This window comes from Leucoraja erinacea, chromosome 24, assembly GCF_028641065.1.
Source record: "Leucoraja erinacea ecotype New England chromosome 24, Leri_hhj_1, whole genome shotgun sequence".
NCBI classification, from domain to species: Eukaryota; Metazoa; Chordata; class Chondrichthyes; order Rajiformes; family Rajidae; genus Leucoraja; species Leucoraja erinaceus.
The window spans coordinates 5,622,078-5,644,345 of record NC_073400.1 but is presented as its reverse complement, the minus strand read 5'-3'; the positions used below and the strand labels follow the sequence as shown (position 1 = coordinate 5,644,345).

The following is a 22,268-nucleotide window of genomic DNA, read 5'->3' as shown; positions in this document are numbered from 1 at the left end:
AGCCTTCTCAAAAAGTACAGTTGGCTCTGTCCCTTCTTGTACAGAGCCTCCAGCCTTCCTGGACCAGTGCAGTTCACTGTCCGGGGACACTCCAAGGTATTTGTACTCCCTGATGAACTGCACATCCATACCATTGATGGAGACAGGGCACAGGGGTATTCCTCTCCACCCAAAGTCCATCTCTAGCCCCTTAGTCTTGTAGGTGTCCATCTTACAACCTTTGGTGCAGCTTTTGCTTTGTACTTAATCCCTTTATTCCTCCATCCACCCACAGCTTCCAAGTAATTCCCCCAATTTTTCCTGTATGATCTTATTAAAAATTTGTAGTTATGCCTCTGCCATCTATTCCTCTGACTCATTTTTAATCCATGGAAATAATCCAAATGCAGGCTAGGGATTGGGGGTTTACACTTAGAATCAAAATATCAGAAATGAACTGTCTATTAAATTAGGTGAATGAAGCTCAAGACCAATCTAAGAGCTACTGAACAGGCTCAAGGGTTTTAAATAAAAGCATGTTCCATTTTATTAATCTCCTTATGTCTATCCCATCTCTCTGATCTAATCATTGATTCATATCCCTTCATTCCAATTTGCAAAATCTTGTTTCAGATTTTCCCAGCCAGCTGAAACAGAACTGGATTCTATCCTGCTGGAAATAGACACAAAATCCTGGGAAGCAAAGAATAAAAGATCATTTTAAAAATCAAGAGCCACTGATGCCACTTGTGAAAGCCTACACCTGTCACCTGTGTGAAAGGAACCTTTGAGCCTAGATTGGTCGAATCAACCACCACATTGCAACATAATAATCTATATTATAATAGTCTTCGAAGAGAACTTCACCAATATATATTATAATATAGATTATAGTATAATTATATAATCTATATTATTACTATAATCTATATGTCATGGTCTCACTCGAGAAAGAATGTCCAACAACAGCAATGAACTCATTGCACCTACTGAAAATATGTAATCACCTGGAAATGCAACAAAATGATAACATTTTAATTTTAGAAACTGTTTCAAATAGTTGACACAAACACCACAGGAAAAGGAGAAGACAACTTATAAAAGTACTATTTTATGAGGCCAGAACAACAACAGGGGGCAATAGAAAACTCAGCTCTAGATCACACCTTGTTGAATCCTGGCAGATTGACTGCAGAGATTGTCATATGTATACACATGGTTCCGCTCCTTTCATAGAGTACAGAGAAAGGGGAGAGCGTTTCAGTTTCAGCTGTTATATTAAGATCACTGTACCAGAGCCAATAAAATCATGGGAGACCCCTTCCACCCCTGCAACGGACTGTTCCAGCTGCTACGGTCAGGCAAACACCTCCGTTGCCATGCTGTGAGAACGGAGAGGTTGAGGAGGAGTTTCTTCCCAGAGGCCATTAGGACTGTAAACTCCTATCTCACCAGGGACTAACTTTTACTGTACCACTACTGCTTTTTAAAAAAAAATTGCTGTTTTTTCCCTTTTCTTCGTTCCGCCCACAATATTTAATATGTAAAAGAATATGTGAGTGTTCCATTTGTAGTTTGTTTGGTTGTTTGTTTGTTTGTCTGTCTTTTTGCATAAAGTCCGCGAGCATTGCCACTTTTCATTTCACTGCACATCTCGTATGTGTATGTGACGAATAAACTTGACTTAACTTGACTCTCTGAATTTTAGGTAAAAGCTATTCACTCTGAAGAAAGGTTTCGACCTGAAATGTCACCTACTTCTTTTCTCCAGATATGCTTGTAGATTAACCATATTAGTCTGCCTTTACTATATCTATCACCACACATATTATGCATGCTGCACATTCCATATGTAGTCCAGTCCGGATCTTCATCCCTACTATTGATAACAGTACTTCAGAATCTCACGGTCAGACTTGATGCTGACTATGGAAACGATAGCATGTAGTGTTTCCTCCGCTTGTGATACAATAAGGACTATAAGTTGTTACTCCTGTGTATGGGTCTCATTACACAACATGGTGTCAGAATGTTTGGACCCCTTACTCGCCTAGTTTGGTTCCAGTTTGTTTTTTCCATTCTGTTTGTTATTTCGCTATGGCTGCTACGTTTCGTAAGCCTGAACTGCTTGTGTTTGATGGTGACCTCGCTGAGCGTGGGAGCATCTTCGAAGAGGACGTCACCGTATATATCTGTGAAGCACATCATGGGAATGCAATGCCAGACATTTGTGTATTTATTCTCCTCAATTTGGCTTGTTCTGAAGCCATTCGACGTGCATGCCGATTCCACTAGGCTCTCGCCCAGGTAAATCCCACGGGTGTTCAGATCGTCCCAGCGGAAACTTATTAAAATATTTCAGATTTGTGAACAATTTAAATAAATAACTCAAGAATTAATGAATCAAATTTTCAGATAAGGCAATTTTTGACGTCATGGCGTAAATCTCGATCGGAATATGTAAAATTTTCACCGTTAGCGTGTCGTGTTTTCGAGGAGTTGTGAATCACAGACTAACAAACAAATACACAAATAAATTAATACACATGCAAGATCAGAGTTTTATAATTATAGAGATATGGTTCAAGATGAACTTATCCATGATGCAGACCTCACTCTGGAAAGGGCGAAACACCGCACGCAAACACAGCCCGCCACCGCCCGCCCCTGCCCACAGAAAACAGCCCTCACTCTGCTGCTTCAGCTTTATACGTGGCACCTCTGGACCGGCGGCTTCTGTACGTGTTCACGGGCTCAGCCCCGCCTCCGAGGATTTATTCTCCAGCAGGTGCAGGAAGCGGTGTTACATGGCGACTGACAGGCGAGAAGACCAATCTGCTGATCTCACGATTTTTTTAACTTTTGTAATCTTCCACCGATTGGAACAAAACTTGGTGCGCTTGGAGCAGAGGAGAACAGTGAGTACGGCGGCGAAAGAATCCTAGCGATATTGGGTACCGTTTTTGCGCAAATTAAAAAACGAAGATTGGAAGTGGTCAAGATGAGAGTTTTAGTAATAAGATATAGATAGATAGATAGATAGATAGATAGATAGATAGATAGATAGATAGATAGATAGATAGATAGATAGATAGATAGATAGATGTGGGAACTGTGGAGGTTCACATGTTGGCATTTGTGAACTGTGCTCTGCCTATGTGAACTGTGCTTTTCCTATGGAAAAATTTGCCATTATTGCAAACGCAGAAATCACTTCATCTGCTGCTGTCGCTCGTGTGGGAACAGAGTAGAGACAAAGCAATCTGTACACCTGCTACAGCCAGAACCTTCCCACGTAACTCTAACAGAAATCCCTCTGCCTAACAAGGATGTGCTGCCTGCTATCGATGGACTGAGTATCAACATACATTTCTTGTCAGAGTTGTCTTGCAAACACCGAGATCTCATGGTCACCCTCCTCATTAATGGAGCGAATGTTATTGCTAAACTCGATACTGGAACTAGTTGCAACGTTCTAACCTCATGTGAGCTCCAGAGGATGCAGAATGCTCAATTCATCAAACTACAATTGCTGCTACGTTACTCCCTAGAGATGGGGGGGGGGGGGGGGGGGGGGGGGGGTGGGGGGGGGGGCTGTGCTCGTGTGGAAAACAGAGTAGAGGTCACCCTGTTGCTGCCTGCTATCGATGGACTGAGTATCAAAACACCGAGTCGAGTTACAGTGCCATCTAGCGTCGTGTGTATGTAATCTGAGCTTCTTTATTGTCCAAGAGAAATTGACTTCTCTGCTAGGCACTGATGCCTGTAATGATTGAGCTCTAGCGGCTAGTGGAATCAAGGGATATGGGGAGAAGGCAGGCACGGGTTATTGATAGGGGACGATCAGCCATCTTCACAATGAATGGCGGTGCTGGCTCGAAGGGCCGAATGGCCTCCTCCTACACCTATTTTCTATGTTTCTATGACCTAGGCTTGGTCACCTTGGGTACAGAGGTTCATCTACTGTCTTCCGCACATGGCTCCACTGAACAGTTTCTCTCACAATACGGAGATCTCTTCAACGACTAGCTTGGCAAGCTTCCCATCAAGTGCACAATCACGACTGACCCAGAGGTCCTTCCCACTGTGTTCCCCATGCTCTGCGGGATCGCGTCCAAAAATAACTCAACAGGATGGAGACTCTAGGTGTGATTGCTCCTGTTGTTCATCCATCGGACTGGGTCTCAATAGCAGAGGGCATTCGACACTCTTAAACAACAGATGTCTTGTGCCCCCACCCTCACTTACTTCGATGTTAAGCTGCCTGTTGCACTAACTTGCGATGCCTCCCAGCCTGCCTCCAAAACAACGGCGACAGCAACAGACCTGTTGCCTATGCTTCTCGCAATATGACTGACAAGGAACAACATAAGCGCTCAGATTGAAAGGGAGCTGCTTGCGTGGTCTTCTACTGCAAGAAATTCAATGACCTTATCTTTGGAAAAATAGTCACAGTTGAAACCGACCATCAACCACTGATCAGCATTCTGAACAAACTGATACACGTTGCTCCAGCACATCTCCAATGTATGATGTTACAGCTACAGAAGTATGACATTGCTCTGATTTACAAACGTGGCAAAGACATGCATTTGGCTGACACCCTGTCGCGAGTTCCATTTAAAGACCTGCAAGAAACCACCAACAGATGATGACAGCTTCATTGTCATGATGGTCTCCTATGTTCTTTCATCCTGTTTGGAAGGCCTGGCAGCCCAGACTGCTGCTGACGATACCTTACGTTACTCTCCTCTGTCATACAGCACGGGTGGTTGGAGAAGCAATACAGACTACCACTCCAATTCGGCCCTTCTTCTCCATTTGTGACGAACTAGTACTACAAGTTGGTATTATCGTATAGGGCCACAAAGCCGTAGTTCTTGCCTCCCTACACAAAAAATACTTTGATGCCGTCCATGGGGGAGACCCAGCCACAGCGGCCACTATTCCAAGAGCGAAAATCATGTTTTTCTGGCCTGGAATGACTGATTATATACTTGACAAGGTAGAGTCCTGTGCGGTGTGCAACAGTTTGGCACTGCACCAACCAGAGCAGCCACTTCTCCCACACCCGGTTCCTGGCCTCCCATGGTCCACTGTGGCAACTGACATTTTTGATTGGCATGGTAAACAATACTTGGTAAGAAAGTTGGCAGCGCGACTCACCCGTTGCAGCGGCCCCTACAGTCTGTCTTTTTTAAATTTTTTGGCTTGTTACCTGTAGTGTTGGTGTTTTTTTAATACTGGTTTTAAATGTGTATATGTGGAGGGGGGGGAACTTTTAAAATCTCTTCCCTGTTCGGGAGACCCGACCTTTTTCCTGTCGGGTCTCCGTTGTCGTTGGGGCCTAGCACCGTGGAGCGGCCTCCAACCTGAACGACCCGGGGGTTCAGGAGACTGCGGAGCTGCGGACTACTCACCATCGTGGGGCTGGCCGGCCTCGGAGCGTGGGGAGCGGTGGTGACTCGCTGCTGCGACTCGACTCCTGGGGCTCGGAGGCTCCAGCAACGCAGCCACAGGTACGGTGGACTGTGATATCGGGAGCTCGCGGGTCTGGGTGGAGAGACTTCCCGGAGCTCCAGCAACGCGACTTCTCCACCCCGTGTCGCGGGGTTGGAGCAGCCCGGAGCGGGGACGTACATCGCCCGGCACGGCTTCATGGCCATTGGACGTTACAGCGCCCGCCGGGGGCTCCAACACGGTGACTTTTAGACCGGGAGCGGGGCCGTAAATCGCCCGGCACGGCCTAAAATGGCTGTGGGACTTATCATCGCCCGCCTGGGGCTTGGACATCGGGAGAGAAATGGAGAACAGGGGAGAGAAAATACTTTTCCTTTCATCACAGTGGGTTCACTGTGATGGATGTTTGTGTGAATTAAATTGTGTGTATGTCTGTAGGAAATTGCCTTTGTTTGTATGGCTGTGGAAACGGAATTTCGTTTAAGCCTCACTGAGGCTCAAGTGACAATAAATTGTATTGTATTGTATTGGTCTTAGTCGACTCGTACTCCGGATGGTTTGAAATTGATCTACTCCGTAGCCCCACCTCTGCAGCGGTAGTCCAAAGGCTGGCACGCCACTTCTCTGTCCACGGGGCTCTCTATCAACTACTTTCCGACAATGACAGTCAATTTATCAGCCAGTATTCAAAGACTTTGCTAAACGCTGGGACTTTCGTCAGAGCATCAGTAGCCTCGAATACCCAGTCAAACTAGCTGGCTGAACATGCTGTAAGGAGCGCCAAACAGTGATGGAACGATCCCACAGAGCAGGATCTGACATTTTCCTAGACTTGCTTAACATCTCCCGTGACCCTGTACTGGGTTCATCCGCTCAGCGCCTGATGTCAAGACAGACCCGAGCCACACTACCTGTGGCAAAACAGACATTAGAACAGCACATTCGCACATCAACCGAAATCCAGCCCAAGCAATAACAAAAACACGACGTTCAAAAAAGATGCCACGACAAAACGAGCAGACCACTTCCACTACTAGCCAAAGAGACAAGTAGTCCGTCTGCAAACAGAAAAGGGTCATGACCGCCTTGGTGTAATATCTGGAACTGCTCCCGAACCACGTTCATATCTGGTCAATGCCGACGGCGGCATCTACAGACATAATAGGCAGCACATCCTGCCTGTGAATGACCCACCACCACCTCCGTACCATCCCGACCGCACAAGCATACTTCCACCCCATCCAACGTCTCCGGCCCGACCATGCTACCGTTGCCTGCCACTCCTGATCCGATCGTCTCGCCTACGACTCGCCACCTCAACCCCTGCCAAGGTCTCCGGTTTCGTTGCCGGCGATGCTGCTTCATTCTCCTGCTCCTGTTCTACCACCGACCGATCTCATCTCTGGTGAAGGGAGGAAATACAGGACTGTACCTACACATGCAAGTCGCTCCTGCAAACCTAACCCAAAGTGCCAGGATTACGTTTGAACTGCCTTTGGTTCTATTCCCTTCAGTTTCATAATGCTCCGGGCTTGGGGGAGGGACCACGGGGAAATGGAGGAAAGGACTTTGTGCCTTCCCACACAGTGCAAGCTTTGATTCGCTGTGTGGGGATGTTTAACCCAAAGTCTATAGTGTGTTAGTCCTGTTTTTTTTTATTGTATGGCTTATGGGAATTCATTCCTGTGCCATCTGGCACACGTGACAATTAAATTTATCTTGTATCTTGTATCTTGTATGTCCATATATTTTGCATGTGATTATCATATCTATTTTATTATGGGTTAATTCCTTAAGAGGAAGGATGTAGATTAACTAAATTAGTCTGCCTTTACTATATCTATCACCACACATATCATGCATGCTGCACATTCCATATGTAGTCCAGTCCGGATCTTCATCCCTACCCTGGACTATTGATAACAGCATTTCACCATCTCACGATCAGACTTGATGCTGACTACGAAGACGATCACATGTAATGTTTCCTCCGCTTGTGTTACAATAAAGACTACGAGTTGTTACTCCTGTGTATGGGTCTCATTACATAACAATGCTGTTTGATCCAGAGATATTCCAGCTTTTTGTGTCCATCGACAGAATAAAGATTGTTTGTTTGATTCACCTCATTTACAAATTTATTTTTAGAAATGTCCACCATATGCAATGACAATGTGCTCATCAACATATCTACTCCCATAGGAGATTTGGTATGTCGCTGAATGCTCTATCAAACTTCTACAGGTGCAGGGTGGAGAGCATCATGACTGGCTGCATCACAATCTGATTTGGTAACTCAAAAGCCAAGGAATGATGGAGGCAGGAGAGATTGCTAGTCATTAACCGCTCTCCGATCCCCCCACCATCAAAGGAATCTACAGGAGGCCCTGCCTCAAAAAGGAAGCCAATACCAAAGGCCTATACCCCAATGGGCACACGCTCATCTCTTTACTACCATCAGGAAGCAGGTACAGGAGCCTTAACATCCACATTCAAGAACAGCTTCTTGCCAGCAACCACCAGACTCTCACAACACTAACCACTACCTTTGCGACTATGATCTTCTAAGGACTTTTTCGTTGTACTACAAACTTGAGTTTTGCGCTGTTATGGTCTGGTTACCTAGAATTACATTATTAATTTATTATATTATTGAATATTGTATGTTTATTTGTATGTCATTGGCATTAATGGCCCTGTTAAACAGCAGCAAGTCAGAATTGTTCCATTGCCAGTACCTATGGCAATTAAACTCTTGACTCTCTTGACACACGAGACTGTAAATGATGGAATCTAGAGCAATAAACAAAGTGTTGGAGAAACTCAGCGGGCCAGGCAGCATCTGTGGAGAGAGATTGAGAGACGAAACTTCTCCACAAGGTGGTAATTCAATCACATGTAGGAATTAGGAAATGGGAAAAACCACCCGAATTAAAGGATAACCTCTTGTGGCTTTTTAACGCCATTCGTGATCACCCTGTTCGTACGGTCCTTTCCTCTGGCCTCACTCACACACCAGCTCCGGCCAGTTCCAGCGCCACTGACTGACAGTACCGGTTGACCACCTTGTCCCTCTCCCAGCCTCACTCCATCACAACCCCAGTGGGTTTACTTGGCCCGCACATCCCATCGATCATCCAAATCCATATTTCCCCCCTCGGACACTCACCGCTTCCCGGACACCCGGAGCGTCGTAACCCTGATCAAAGTAGGGCAGCGCGTCCACCACAACATCACCGGCGACTGCAAGAGGGCCCGCCATCTTGATCCGCGATCAGCGCACCGCGCCTGCGCGCATTCTCGCGGCAGTGCGCTCTTTGAACCACCGCGCCTGCGCGCACTTCCAACCGCCGCAGACGGCTCCAAAGCGCATGCGGTCGCACGACAACGAGTCACACTGCGTCTGCGCGCACTTCCAATCGCCGCTGGCCCGGTAAACGGAGTGACGCGTAACCGGCCCCAGGCTCCAGAGCGCATGCGCAGTGGCTGTGGCCGCACGACAAATACGCGCCTGCGCGTTGCCCGAGGGTTTTCTCCTATGATCTCTGCGTGCGGTGCGCATGCGTGAAGAGTGCGGGCTCAAAGTAGCGCGTAATGGCGGCGGCGTCTTCAAACTGTGAGTGTTAGCCCACACACCAACGGCTCCTAAATGTCCCAAACCGCCCCACAACATGTGAACAGTTCGACATTGTGGCCGCACAGCGAGCGGCGTGACCATGTAGATGTGGTGTCAACATTAGTGTGGGGTTTTGAGGATGGGACAGGACAGCGCAGCAAGAAGATGTAGATGAAGAAGGGTCTCGACCCCAAACATCACCCATTTCCTCTCTCCAGAGATGCTGCATGTCCCACTGAGTTACTCCAGCATTTTGTGTCCATCTTCGGTGTAAATCAGCATCCTCCCTACCTACACAGCAATAACACGTCCCCTTCTCGCTTTCAAAATAGTGTTTGGGTATCGATTGCATCTACATCGACCAGAGAGGCTGAGTAACATTTCGCTTCAAATACCCATGCACTCTTTATCAGTACTGTATTGCTGCTTGCCTCGTGTCTGGGGGGTATTTGCGCGACTTGAAGGTATACCTGGGGTGTATTTGCGTGACTTAAGTGTCACCAATAACATTAAGCTGGAGTCAAAGACGGTGTGAAACTTAAAAATAGGCTGACTTCACAAAGCGGCAAACTGGAGGCCGCATTTAGTAGATTCAATCCTGACCTCCGATGCTTTCGATGTGGAGTTTACATGTCCTTCCTATAACTACATAGGTTTCACCAAGGCACATCCGTTTACTCCCACATTCCAAAATAATGCATATTGGAATGTTAATTGGTTAATTGATAGTTTACGATTATTTAAATGGTAAATGTAGCTTCAGAAGCGTTTTCATTTTGCATGTTAAAACTCACCTCAGAACCATGGGCGATTTTGCAATTTCACTGACCGGTTTTTCACTTTTAAAACTTTTCATATAACAAATGAATAAAGATAAAAAAAGTCAATAATGCCTTACTTTTGATGAAATGCAGCGAGCAAACGCGATAATTCCCGATATTTTGGATCTTTAAATCTCCACGACAAATGTCCGCTAAGCACTTCTGCTGTTTTTGCACCTTCAGCTCCCTCTTGAATTTACCTTAGTTTCTATCTTTCTTTTGGACTGTAAATTTAGGTAGCTGTGCCTCACGGTCACCCCGACTGGCACAGTAAATTGCAGCTCAAAAACTGTCCGTTTTCGATGTTTTTAACGGGTGTGAAAGTACGTGTTTTCCCATTCACTAACATGTACCGGAAGTCAAGCATGTCCTCCAGTTGAATTTTGCGGTCACGTGGGTGCGGATCTACACTCCAGTTACCTTTCGTGAAATCACCCTATTGAGATTGTATTGATCTTGGCCAAGTTGCAATGCCACCCTTGTTCATATACTCCATTGAAGAAAGACTTTTCCCTACTCTCTATTCCCTTCTTGGCTTTCCTATTGTCGGTGGCCATCTTGGTACCTAGTATAACATAAATGTAACAAATAAAGCTTAAATGAAATGTATCACAAATGACAATTAAATGTATCTTGTATCATAACACACAAAATTAATAAAGGACCAACTATGGTATCATTAATTTTACATCCATATTATAGACTATTTTCAACATTAACAGAATCAGTCTTGGAGCCAACACTGCTGGGAGATGTCATTCTGAACAAGAGACAATTTTGTTCTGCACTCTTAGGGCAAGGACATCAAATGGCCTTGACAGTGTGGGAGATTAGATCACAATGCTGCCATTGAGGTCCATGCCAATAGTCAAATCCAAAATGGCAGACCATTTGCCTGAATAGAAACAGGGAGGCTATGGATGGCAGTCATGTGAGCTTCTGTTCAACATAATAACCAATATTAGGTGGCCTCCACCAACGCTGTGGAGGTTGATATCTCTGTCATTTCCTGTTAAATTACGATTGGGCCCATAACTTCCAGGAATGCAGATACACACCATTTCCCAAATAGGAAAACTAAGCTCCAAACTCTGTGCAAATCTTTGAGAAAGGTTGGACATGGTTCTCAGTGATATCTTTCACAGATTTACTGGCAGACTAAATTCTTAATCACAACAGACATCTTCTGTAGACTATTTATAGTGGTCAGGCTAACAGTGCTGCTGCCTCAATGAGCCAGATACCTAGGTTCAATCCTGACCTCGAGTGCTGTCACTGGAATTTATATGTTCGCCATGTGACTTTAAGAGTTTCACCTGAGTGCTGCTATTTCCCTCTGCATCCCGTAGTAGTTCACAAGTTATAGGAGTAGAATTAGGCTATTCGGCCCATTGAGTTTACTCTGCCATTCAATCATGGTTGATCTCTGACTCCTAACCCATTTTCCTGCCTTCTCCCCATAACTCTTGACACCCATTCTAATCAAGAATGTATCTATCTCTGCATTAAAAAACACCCACTGATTTGGCCTCTACAGCCCTCTGGCAATGAGTTCCACAGATTAACTACACTCTGACTAAAGAAGTTCCTCCTCACCTCCTTTCTAAAAGAGCGCCCTTTAATTCTGAGGATATGACTGCTGATCCTAGACCCACTACCAGTGGAAACATCCTTTCCACGTCCACTGTATGCCTTTCATTATTCTGTAAGTTTCAATGAGGTCCCCCCTCAACTTTCAAAACAGTGCTGTCAAACACTTGGTAGAATCTGGAAGGAGTTGAGAATCTGGAGAGACAAATTGAATTATTGTAGGATTTGTTTAAAATAAATGGACGATAGTTGTAAATATAAGAAACTGCAGGGGCTGGAATCTTGAGCAAAAAACAAAATGCTGGAGGAACTCAGCAGGTCAGGCAGCATCATTGTTGAAAAAGTGTCCTGACCCAAAACATCACATGTCCATTTCCCTCACTCCATTTGTCTGAAGTTGCCTCCCGGCAGGCTACGGAGAAACCTGGCGCGGGGGATACATTGCAACTTTGTAAGTGCCCTCTATGTCATGACTATTTGGGCATGCAAGCCAAGAATTTCACTGACAATAAAGTATTAATTTATTCATTCCCAACTTGAAACGCCCTCCATCCACTTCTCCCATTCCATCAGTGTGCAGAAGGGTCCCTAAACATTGTTCTTTTCCTTCCACAGATATTACCTGACCCGCTGTTCCTCTGGCAGTTTGCTTTTTGGTCAGTGGTCGATGCAGGCTCAATGGGCTAAAGGGCCTGTTTATTTGCTGAATCTCTACGCCTTTATGCCTATTCCATTCCCCTGGCTTGGTTACAGTCCACTGATGTCTCACCATGTGAAATACAATCTTATGGTAGATTAATGTATATGTCAAGTGGAATTACTTTTCCCATCCACAGCCCCTCACAATGCCTCTCTGGATAATTTAAACAAAGATGCACTGCTTATAAGTGCATTGTAATGGTATACCATAATAAAATAGCTGTAAGTATACGTGTGCATGTGAGTGCTCGGGCTTCGTGTGAGGGAGCTGTGCTGACAATGTAAGTAGTAATGGGTGATTCCATTCTTAATTTGACCAAACCAGTGAGGTCATTATACCCTCTCCTGCATTACAAAGGATACAAAGGACATTTATTATCACCAATTGGTGTAATGAAATTTGACTTGCCATTTGCAACACACCAATAAAAATTAGACACAAAATTAAAGAATTTAACAATAAACATAAAAACATCCCCCCACAATGATTCCCACTGTGAGGGAAGGCAGCAAAGTCCAGTCCTATCCCCTGTTCACCCATGGTCGGGCCTATTGAGGTCGCCGCTACGGCAGCCCGATGCTTCAGGCCCTTCTCGCCGGATGATGGAACTCCGGCATCGACAGAACCCTCTCAGCAGCTTGGAATGTCTGGAACGGCCGCTTCCCACCCGGAGACCGCGGCTCCCGAAGTCCACGGGCCGCACTGGTAGGAGCTCCAACACTGGCGATCTCGGCGAGAGATCCCAGGCTCCGCGGTGTTTAAAGTTCAGCACCGCCCCGCAGCTGGATGCTCCACAGACCGCAACTCCGCGATGTTGGAGTCGGCGGTCTCAGCACTCTGGAGCCTACCGCACGGCCACCCGGGTAAGACATCGCCCGCTCCATGATGGTGTTTCAACGCTGTGTCGAAGCTGAAGTCTTGGCCGGTCCCGGCAGGAAACGCCGCTCCAGTTCCGTTGGTAGGCTGCGAGGAAGGGGCGAAGATACGGCTCGGAGAAAAGCCGCATCTCCGACCAGATAGGGACTGAGAAAAACAGTTTCCCCCTTCCCCCCACCCCCACATAAAAGACTAGACCTCCAAAACAAACACTTTTTAACTCACTAAAAAAGAAAAAAAAGGGTGAAAGGACTAACAGCTGTTGGCAGGGCAGCCATACTCGACGGCGCCCCCTACAACATGTCATTAAACTTGGTGTGCAGAAATTAATCTACTAGTTCTTTCTCTTGGTGCTTAATTTCGACATGGGCCTATCCCAATGACCCCTGTTATGAAACATCCCTCTTTGTCCACTTCATCATTCTGGATCTCATTGTTTGCAGCTAAATATCTCTCTGCCATCTCCCCAGTGCCATACATCCTGTAGCCATCAATGCGCACAATGAAACAACGGAATGACTTCCAGTATTGGTGTGAAAGAGGTATCTGCTGACCATTCAAGGGTGGGTTCGTGAAGTTATTTACTGCTCATTCAATGCCACACCTTAAAAGCAGATAAAATGACATGTAAAGTTTTTAAAATTAAAATAATGTTTTAAATTAAGTAGGAAAGATTTGGAGTGATATTTGTGCATTCAAAAGGGATTGGGCCAAATAAGTGCAAGTCCATCTCATTTTATAAGGTAGATGGGAGATTATTTTGGGAGTTGAAGACTGGTCTTAACCCGAAATGTCACTTTCTTTTTCTCCAGAGATGCCTGACCTTCTGAGTTACTCCAGCATTTTGTGTCTACCTTCAATGTAAACCAGCATTTATAGTTCCTTCTTACACATTGACTTCAGGAAGAGTAGCAGTACACACACTGCAGTATACATTAATGGCGCCGAACTAGAGACGGTCGAAAGCTTCAAGTCCTTGGGAATAAATATCACCAGCAATTTGTCCTGTACCAGCCACATCAAAGCCTAGGCCAACAAAGCACACCAACACCTCTATTTCCTTGGAAGACTTAGGAAGTTCGGCTTGTCTGCAACAACCCTCAAGAACATCTGCAGATGCGTCAAAAAAAACATTTTATCGAGATGCATTACAGAATAGTTTCAGCTCCATCAAAGACCAAGAAATTACGGAGAATTGCAGTCACGGTGGCGCAACGGTAGAGTTGCTGCCTTACAGCGAATGCAGCACTGGTGATCCGGTTTCGATCCTGAGTACGGGTACTGTCTGTGCGGAATTTGTATGTTCGTCCCGTGATCTGTTTGGGTTTTCTCCAAAATCTTCGATTTCCTCCCACATTCCAAAGACGTACAGATTAATTGGCTTGGTAAATGTAAAAATTGTCCCTAGTGGGTGTAGGATATTGTTAATGTGCAAGGATCGCTAGTCGGCGCAGACCCAGTGGGCCGAAGGGCCTGTTTCTGCGCGGTATCTCTAAACTAAACTAAAAACCTAGCCCAGGCCATCACGCAAACCAATCTCCCTCCCATTGACTCCATCTACACTTCACGCTGCCTCGGCAAGGCCCCCAGCACAATCAAGGACCAACCTTACCCCAGTCACTCCCTCATCTCCCCCTCCCATCAAGCAAGAGGTACAGAAGTTTTAAAACGCACAGCTGCAGATTTAGGTACAGTCATTTTCCAACTGTTATCAGGCAGCAATAGGTCCTCTCATCAGCTAGAGTGCGGTCCTGATTTCCCATCTACTTCATTGGAGACATTTGAACGATCTTTAATCTGACTTTTCTTGCACTAAACATTGTATCCTTTATCCGAACACTGGCTGATTTGATTTAAATCATGAATAGTCTTTTCTTTGACTGGATAGCACGCAAACAAACGCTTTTCACTGCACCTTGGTACTCATGGCAATAATAAACTAATCTACCCTACTCTACCTAATGAAGATGAGTTGCTTTAGCCAAAGGATCAGCATAGTGAATTTGTGGAATTCATTACCACAGATCGCTGAGGAGGACAAGACATTGGCTATTATTAAAGCAGAGATTGATAGGTTCTCTACCTTTCCTTCATTATCATTGCTTTTTGCATATCTTCCATTCATTTTCCAAAGTACCGTCAACATCTCTTGTTTCCCTTTCCCCCGACTCTCAGTCTGTAGAAGGGTCTCGACCCGAAACATCACCTATTCCTTTACTCCAGAGATGCTGTGTGACCCGCTGAGTTGCTCCAACTTTTTGTGTCTGTCTTTGATTGATAGGTTCTTGATTGGTAAGGGCGTCAAAGATTACAGGGAAAAGGCAGGAGAGTGTTGAGAGGGATAAATAAATCGGCCATGATCGAATGGCGGAGTTGTCTCGATAGGCAAAATGGCCTAATTTTGCTCATATGTCTTATGGAGTTTCATCGTGAACAAGTTTATAAGATGGAGCTATGAGTTCTACAGGGTTATTCCCTGGGACAATTACCAAGATGAACATCACATGCTACTGATAAAATATTCAACCTGAAACAGAGCAAGGGGTTGTCTGCAACCAGCAACCAAAGGTTGCAGCTGGCATATTCTACAACAATGTATTGAGGGATGTGCTGGGTTGCTGAAACTTGGTACACCCTCCTTAAGAGCCCGATTTAAGGTGCTACCATCAGCATACACAAAGGGGCAGGGACCTGTGTAAAGTTGCTTAACAATTATTTACTCGGGAATGTTTGTGCAGGAAAATCTTTGTCACGCTGATGTAATGTACGTAGAGTGGTTATGTTCTGAGAATTTTATGAATAAAGTACATTTCTGAAATCAAAAACTTGATTCCAGAATCTTCTACCTCATTGGTAAGAGTGCTGCTGGGCTAGAAAACAAAGTAACCAGCCAGGATTCAGACCTTCTTCCTTTTACTGTGCGGACAACAGAAAAATAATTGGGAGTGTTGGTTGAGAAAGGGATCTGTAGCAGCCTTGATGAGGGGTCATTCTCCCCACGCTGGTTCAATGGCCAGCTGAGTAGCCTCAAGGGTGATGGTGCAATAGTCATGTTGAAGCTGAAGGCTGGAAAAAATATTAAATTTTGTAAACATTAAATTGCAAATGATGAAATGATAAGAGGCAGATATGAGAAGCTGGACATCTATATATATATGTAAGTGTGTTTCTGCGTTAACCTAGTGCTGGCCTAGTACTGAATAGCTATTCAATACTCAGAGCATGTACATCATCATGTCTTATATCTTTTCCTTGGTTCAAATTCACAACATGGGATACAATTGAATGCCTCATTTGCACGGCTACCTTGAGGGAAAGGAATTCCCAGAGCCCAGAGGATATATTTTATTGTGGACTATATGACATTGTGTGCTGCTAGGATCAGAATGTCTGCCAGGCATAGTGATTCAGGGCATATTATTCAGTGAAAATTTGACCATCAATTTGCATTGGATTGCTTCAAATTGATCCCAGCAGACATGCACCAAGTGCACTGTCAATTTCATGTCAGGTTTTGGCAACCTTTGGGTCCTTTTCTGTCTCTAATTAGCTGCAGAGAGTAAGAACTTACAGTGTTCTCGGCAGCTTACAGCAAGAATAAGGCCATGCCATTAGCAGGCATTCTGGAGGTTGAAGTTCAAAAGAAAGGTTTCAATTCAACTCGGACTGTTCGCTTACAAGAATTATTTTAATCTCTAGAAAAAAATACGTTTACGTTTTGGCTATACGCTTACTCCATATGCTGCATCCCACTAGTTTACTTCAGACACAGGTTTGAATGATACTATGACTGAAAACAGGCATGGATGTGGAGATGAATATTTTAAATGACTTACAGGAGGACATTTCTTATCTGGAAGGTGAAACTTAGAGGACAATAAGAACCCAGTTCTGCAGTGGAAAAAAGGTACAATAGAACTAAGGCAGCAATGCTGAAGCAGGAATAAACTTTGAGCTATTTTACTGTGTTCCAACATCCTTTTAAATCATGGGTTGATTTGTTTCAATGCCATTTAAAGTCCCAACTCTACAAAAAATATTAATGCCCATGCCTAACAACAAATTATAAATCCCAATTTTGTTTTCTATGTATTTACCTTATCAAATTGGATCTGCAGAAAACTTCAAATAAGCCCTTTAGACTAGTCAAATAAAAATATGCCTAGCCTGTGCAACCCGACCCATTAATTTAACTTTTTGCCATGGTGAATATTCTGGTAAACACATACTGCAGTTTTCCAAAGTAAACTGTCATTCCTAGATACAAATGGTTTCTTCAGATAAGATTTTTTTCACATTTGAACATTGCTGTGTTTTGAGGCTTGGACAACAGCTTCACTGAATCCTACTGCTTCTCTGCTGTCAATGAAAGACACTACTGTCACACATGTTAACTCCACTAGCTTTCAGTAGACTTCAGTGATTATGCAGCAATCTGTCAATCAGCCGCGCCCCAAATGAATGTATGCCTTTAAAGAACTGCAAATGAGGGTGCTCAATGCATTTCACTGAAACTGAACAGCAGCAGGTTGTTATTCAGCAAAGATCTAGTGTCATCACTGTTTTTTAAATGCTACTGCCAATTATCAACTGAGCATGTGTTGATACCACTGCACCTGCTATATGTGACCAGTTTAAGTTGCTGTATATAATTTTTAGCCCTGTGCTTTGTACTGTTCCGAACGTCAAATTAATGTATGCACCATTCAGGATTCATTGCGAAGATCTTTTTTTTTACTGTGTTCAGAATGCTTGTGGGATGCGCACAATAGTCATGAGGAGACTATGAATGTGGCTAAACTATGCCAATGTCTCCGGGTGCTTAATCTACAGACTACTATGGGACAGGGATGAAATCTCCTCAAGATATTCCTACTTTGAAGAAGTTCTCCTCTCTCTCCGACGAGAGTTCTACAACACCCTCTCTCACTGATCCCCTTCTGTGGAGTCCGAAGAAGGGTCTCGACCCGAAATGTCACCTGTTCCTTTTCTCCAGAGATTCTGTCTGACCCGCTGAGTTACTGCAGCTTTTTGTGTCTATCTTCTGATCATTAAATACCGTTATCTAGTTAAAGAATAATGGGTTTTAAATATATAATATTTTACTTGAAAGATGAGATGGTGTTCCTTAATATTTCCACAAATGTTCAAGCAAGTCCATACTACACAATTTGGTGAGGTAATGTGGTTTCAATATCACTAAATTTGCATGGGTTGGAGTCAGGATTAATCCATATATACATCAATAAGAAACAATCCTTCATATTACTGTTTTGTTCTTTGATTTTCCTGCCTGGGTGCTAGGGAGCCTTTAATATTGCACTGGCTTTGAAAGTGCTGAATCCCTGCTGCAATTTATATGGCCTTGCTAGTTTGATTCATATTAGTTAGAGTCCTCAAGATCCACAGTACAAGACCAGATCAGACAGAAGACAAGTGAAAGGGAAACATATTAGTTAGATGAATAAACAAGCTGCTGAAGGAACTCAGCAGGTCAGACAGGATCTATGGAAGGAGATGGACAATGTTTCTGATCAGGACCCTTCTTCAATACTAGAGTAGAGGAGATTTATGAAGAAGGATCTCGACCCGAAACGTCACCTATTCCTTTTCTCCGGAGATGCTATTTGATCCACTGAGTTACTCCAGCTTTTTGTGTCTATCTTTGGAGTAGAGGAGAGATATCTAGTAGAAGAAGGTGAGGGGACAGTGTGGGACAAGAGCTGGTAAATGATAGGTGGAGCAAAATACAAAATTCTAGAGGCATTTTGTGGGTTAGGCAACATCTGTGGAGGGAAGTGGATAGATGACATTTTGAGTCTGAAGAAGGGTCCCGGCCCAAAACATCTGTTCATTTTCCTCTACATTTGTCAGGCCTGTTGAGTTCCCCCAGCACTTTATTGTTGCTCAAGATTCCAGTTAATTGCATCTCCAAGTGAAAGGTGGTATTGGTGTATTACTGTAAAAAATACCAGAGTGCAGAAACACGCCATCTTTTATTTAATTGATGACACAATTGTTGTTAAACGAATGACGGATAATGATGAATCGGAGTATAGGAGAGAGTAGTCTGATTGGATAGTGCTAGAACAACCGCCTTGCTCCTGACATTAGTAAAACCAATGAGCTGGATGTCGTCTGAGGAAGAGCCAGGCCGATGATCCATGAATTTGTCTTCATTGACAGGGAGGCAGTAGAGAGAATCAATATCTTCAAGTACCTAGGTGTGCATATCTCTGAAGATGTACCTTTGGTCCAGTACACTGATGCAAAGCTAAAGAGACCCTATCAATGCCGCTACTTCCTTCAAAGATTGGGGAGATGCAGTATCTGATCTCATCTGTCTGTACATGATCCATATCTCTCCATTCCCTGCACTTCCATGTGCCTATCTAAAAGCCTCTAATATTGTTTTTTTTAATTGAACTTATGTTATCTATAAATTGTGTTTATAGAACTGTGATGCTACTGCAAATAGGAATTCCATCATTCAGTTTCTGGTAGATAATTAAACACTCTTGACTTTTAACTCTTGATCCACATTGGTCATTGCAGATAATCTATCAAGGTGTATCCCTGCATTAACAGCGAGGCCCTGCGGAAAGTGAGTGGAAGGGTAGATCAGATCTAACCACTTCGTAGAGATGCTAATGAATGTTTGGAGTCGATTAGTCGGTGGGGTTGCTGACTCCTGTTTGGCAGGTGGGGGATGGAAGGGTGGAGATAACAATGATAACTATCAGTTGGGGGGAGGATCCTCTGTAAACTGTAGGAAGGAACTGTGGATGCAGGCTTACCCCGAAGATACACACAAAATGTTGGAGTAACTCAGCGGGGCAGGCAGCATCTCTGAAGAGAATGAATGGGTGACATTTTGGGTCGACACCCTTCTTCAAAAAACCCGCTGAGTTGCTCCAGCATTTGTGTCAATTCTTTGTAAACTGTTCATTCCACCTAACTGCTATTTGCTAATCAAACCCTCCTCACCTGTATTAACCTATTATAGCTTGCCTGCTCTCTCCCCTTCCACCACCCCACTCCATCCACCTTTTTATATTTTCCCTCTACTCGTTCAGTCTAGACAAAGGGTGTTGGCTGTAAATTTCCCTCCACATTTGTAGCCTGGATTGATAATATAGTACACTAGTTTTAAGAATCAGTCTATCAACTGGGCAATCAGTTGAATATATGGAAGTGAACTGTATATAATCTGTAGCACTAGCTGACCTAAAGCTGGATTTTTTTCATCCTATTCCACTAGTTTTCATCTGCGGGAGAATCTAGGACCAGAGATCATAACCTGATAATTAAAGGACGTTCCTTTAGGAAGGAGATGAGGAGGACTTTCTTTAGTCAAGAGGGTGGTGAATCTGTGGAATTCATTGCCACAGACGGCTGTGGAGGCCAAGTCAATGGATATTTTTAAGGGAGAGATAGATAGATTCTTGATTAGTACAGGTGTCAGGGGTTATGGGGGAGAAGGCAGGAGAATGGGGTTAAGAGGGAGAGATAGATCATCCATGATTGAATGGCAGAGTAGACCTGATGGGCCAAATGGCCTAATTCTGCTCCTTCCACTTATGAACATATTCATTACGGTAGAAATAATTCTTAATTCCTGTCAGTAATGATAGAGCTTCTTTCTTTATGGTCACAAGCTCATTCGTGTACTTTCTGGGCCAATAACACTAAGCGCTCTCCTGCTGTTGGAAAACTTAGGAATTTATTTATGAAAAAATAAATGCTTTAACTGTAATCACTCAGCACTCCCGTATTTGTAACATTTTCTAAATTTACTTAATGTACAGTATTTTCAATGCTACATCTACTGTGCTGAATAAAATTTGATGCAACCTCAGCACTGATCCATATACATAAACAAGATCTCATTGCACTGCAGTGGATTTGACAATTTGTTTGTTAATTACATTGTCAGACTTATGGAGATTCAAGTATAATATGCATCCTATTAGTCACAGTCTCGATATCAGATCTCTATATAAACAGCTACTGAATATATTGTTTCCACAACAATATAATGCTGTTCTTGGTTCCAATTACATATTCAAGTGCACTGGAGTGAACCAAGTACACTTCATGTCCAGAACTTTATGAATTATAAAATGGTGTCAGAATGATGTGTACCCTACCACATGCTGTGCCATAGGTATTAAATTAATTGTTCAGCATGGTGTACACAAATAGTTCATTTCAGTGCACAATTCAGATAGTCTTGCTGGTGCTTCACAATGGCTGGTTTCAATATATACATTGTGTTTAAGAAGGAACTGCAAATGCTGGAAAATCGAAGGTACACAAATTTCGGCCTGAAACGTTGCCTATCTCCTTCGCTCCATAGATGCTGCTGCACCCGCTGAGTTTCTCCAGCATTTTTGTGTACCTTCAATATATACATGCTATGTTCAGCATCATTTTCATCATCATATCTATATATCTATCTATGTATATGCTGTTATTGTCAGAATTTCAGTTGCAAATCTACGTCCCAGATCAAAATCCATGATACAACAGGATACAGGTTGCCTTCTTGTGATGCGAGCCTTGAAGCGCATTTCATACTCAGACGAAAGCAAGTCCCTTTCTCAAACCTCCAGAGCTTCAATTATGTATTCTTATCTAACACCAATTAACATCATCAGAGCTAAAGCTGTTAGAACAAGGTATGCATGTTGGAGTGACCCCCTGCTGTACGTAAAAGAATCAAAATCATTGTAAGATGAAAGAGTTATACATAAATCCCTTCTTGGTTAAAAGTGGAGATCAATGAGCTCTGAAGATCCTTGGTTTTGGCAGGAAGCATGTCACGCTTGAGGGAGTCAAGATGGAAGTGAGGATCTGTGGAAGAAGAGAACAAAGGTAGATAAAAATACATCCTACATTCATACAAGAAATGAGTCATCAAAGAATTAAAAGAGAAGGTACAGAGAATGTTTACAAGGATGTTGCCAGGGCTGGAGGGTCTGAGCTATAGGGAGAGGTTGAGCAGGCGGGACTCTATTCCTTGGAGCGCAGGAGGATGAGGGGTGATTTTGATGGAAAATCATGAGAGGAATAGATCAGGTAGGCCCAGAGTCACTTGCCCAGAGTAAGTGAATCGAGGACCAGCGAACATAGGTTTAATGTGAAGGGGAAAAGATTTTATGGGAATCTGAGGGGTAACGTTTTTGCACAAAGGGTTGTGGGTGTATGGAACAAGCTGCCAGGG

At 43.9% G+C, this 22,268-nt stretch overlaps 2 protein-coding genes and 1 long non-coding RNA gene across 8 annotated transcripts in view; 1 reads left to right on the top strand and 2 right to left on the bottom strand.

Annotated features, from left to right (window-relative positions):
• bcas2 (BCAS2 pre-mRNA processing factor) overlaps positions 1–8,845 on the bottom strand; it is a 46,011-nt gene extending 37,166 nt beyond the window's left edge. The window contains exon 1 of one of the 5 annotated variants that reach the window (XR_008725377.1): positions 8,609–8,845. Coding sequence is in view for 4 of the 5 variants with exons in the window: in XM_055654423.1 (XP_055510398.1) it covers positions 8,609–8,701 (93 nt within the window). In the remaining variant the exon portion in view is untranslated. The remainder of the gene's footprint in view (positions 1–8,608) is intronic. The other 4 variants (XM_055654423.1, XM_055654424.1, XM_055654422.1 and 1 more) reach the window with 4 other exon arrangements.
• Positions 8,846–8,952: 107 nt separating this feature from the next.
• On the top strand, positions 8,953–15,867 carry LOC129708593 (uncharacterized). The gene is made up of 3 exons (XR_008725376.1): positions 8,953–9,519; positions 13,513–13,605; positions 13,855–15,867. It is a non-coding gene; the product is annotated as an uncharacterized LOC129708593 (long non-coding RNA).
• Positions 15,868–20,222: 4,355 nt separating this feature from the next.
• LOC129708592 (ras association domain-containing protein 8-like) overlaps positions 20,223–22,268 on the bottom strand; it is a 52,613-nt gene continuing 50,567 nt past the window's right edge. The window contains exon 4 of one of the 2 annotated variants that reach the window (XM_055654421.1): positions 20,223–21,898. In XM_055654421.1, the coding sequence (XP_055510396.1) occupies positions 21,789–21,898 (110 nt within the window). In that variant the 3' untranslated portion in view covers positions 20,223–21,788. The remainder of the gene's footprint in view (positions 21,899–22,268) is intronic. The other variant, XM_055654420.1, reaches the window with a different exon arrangement.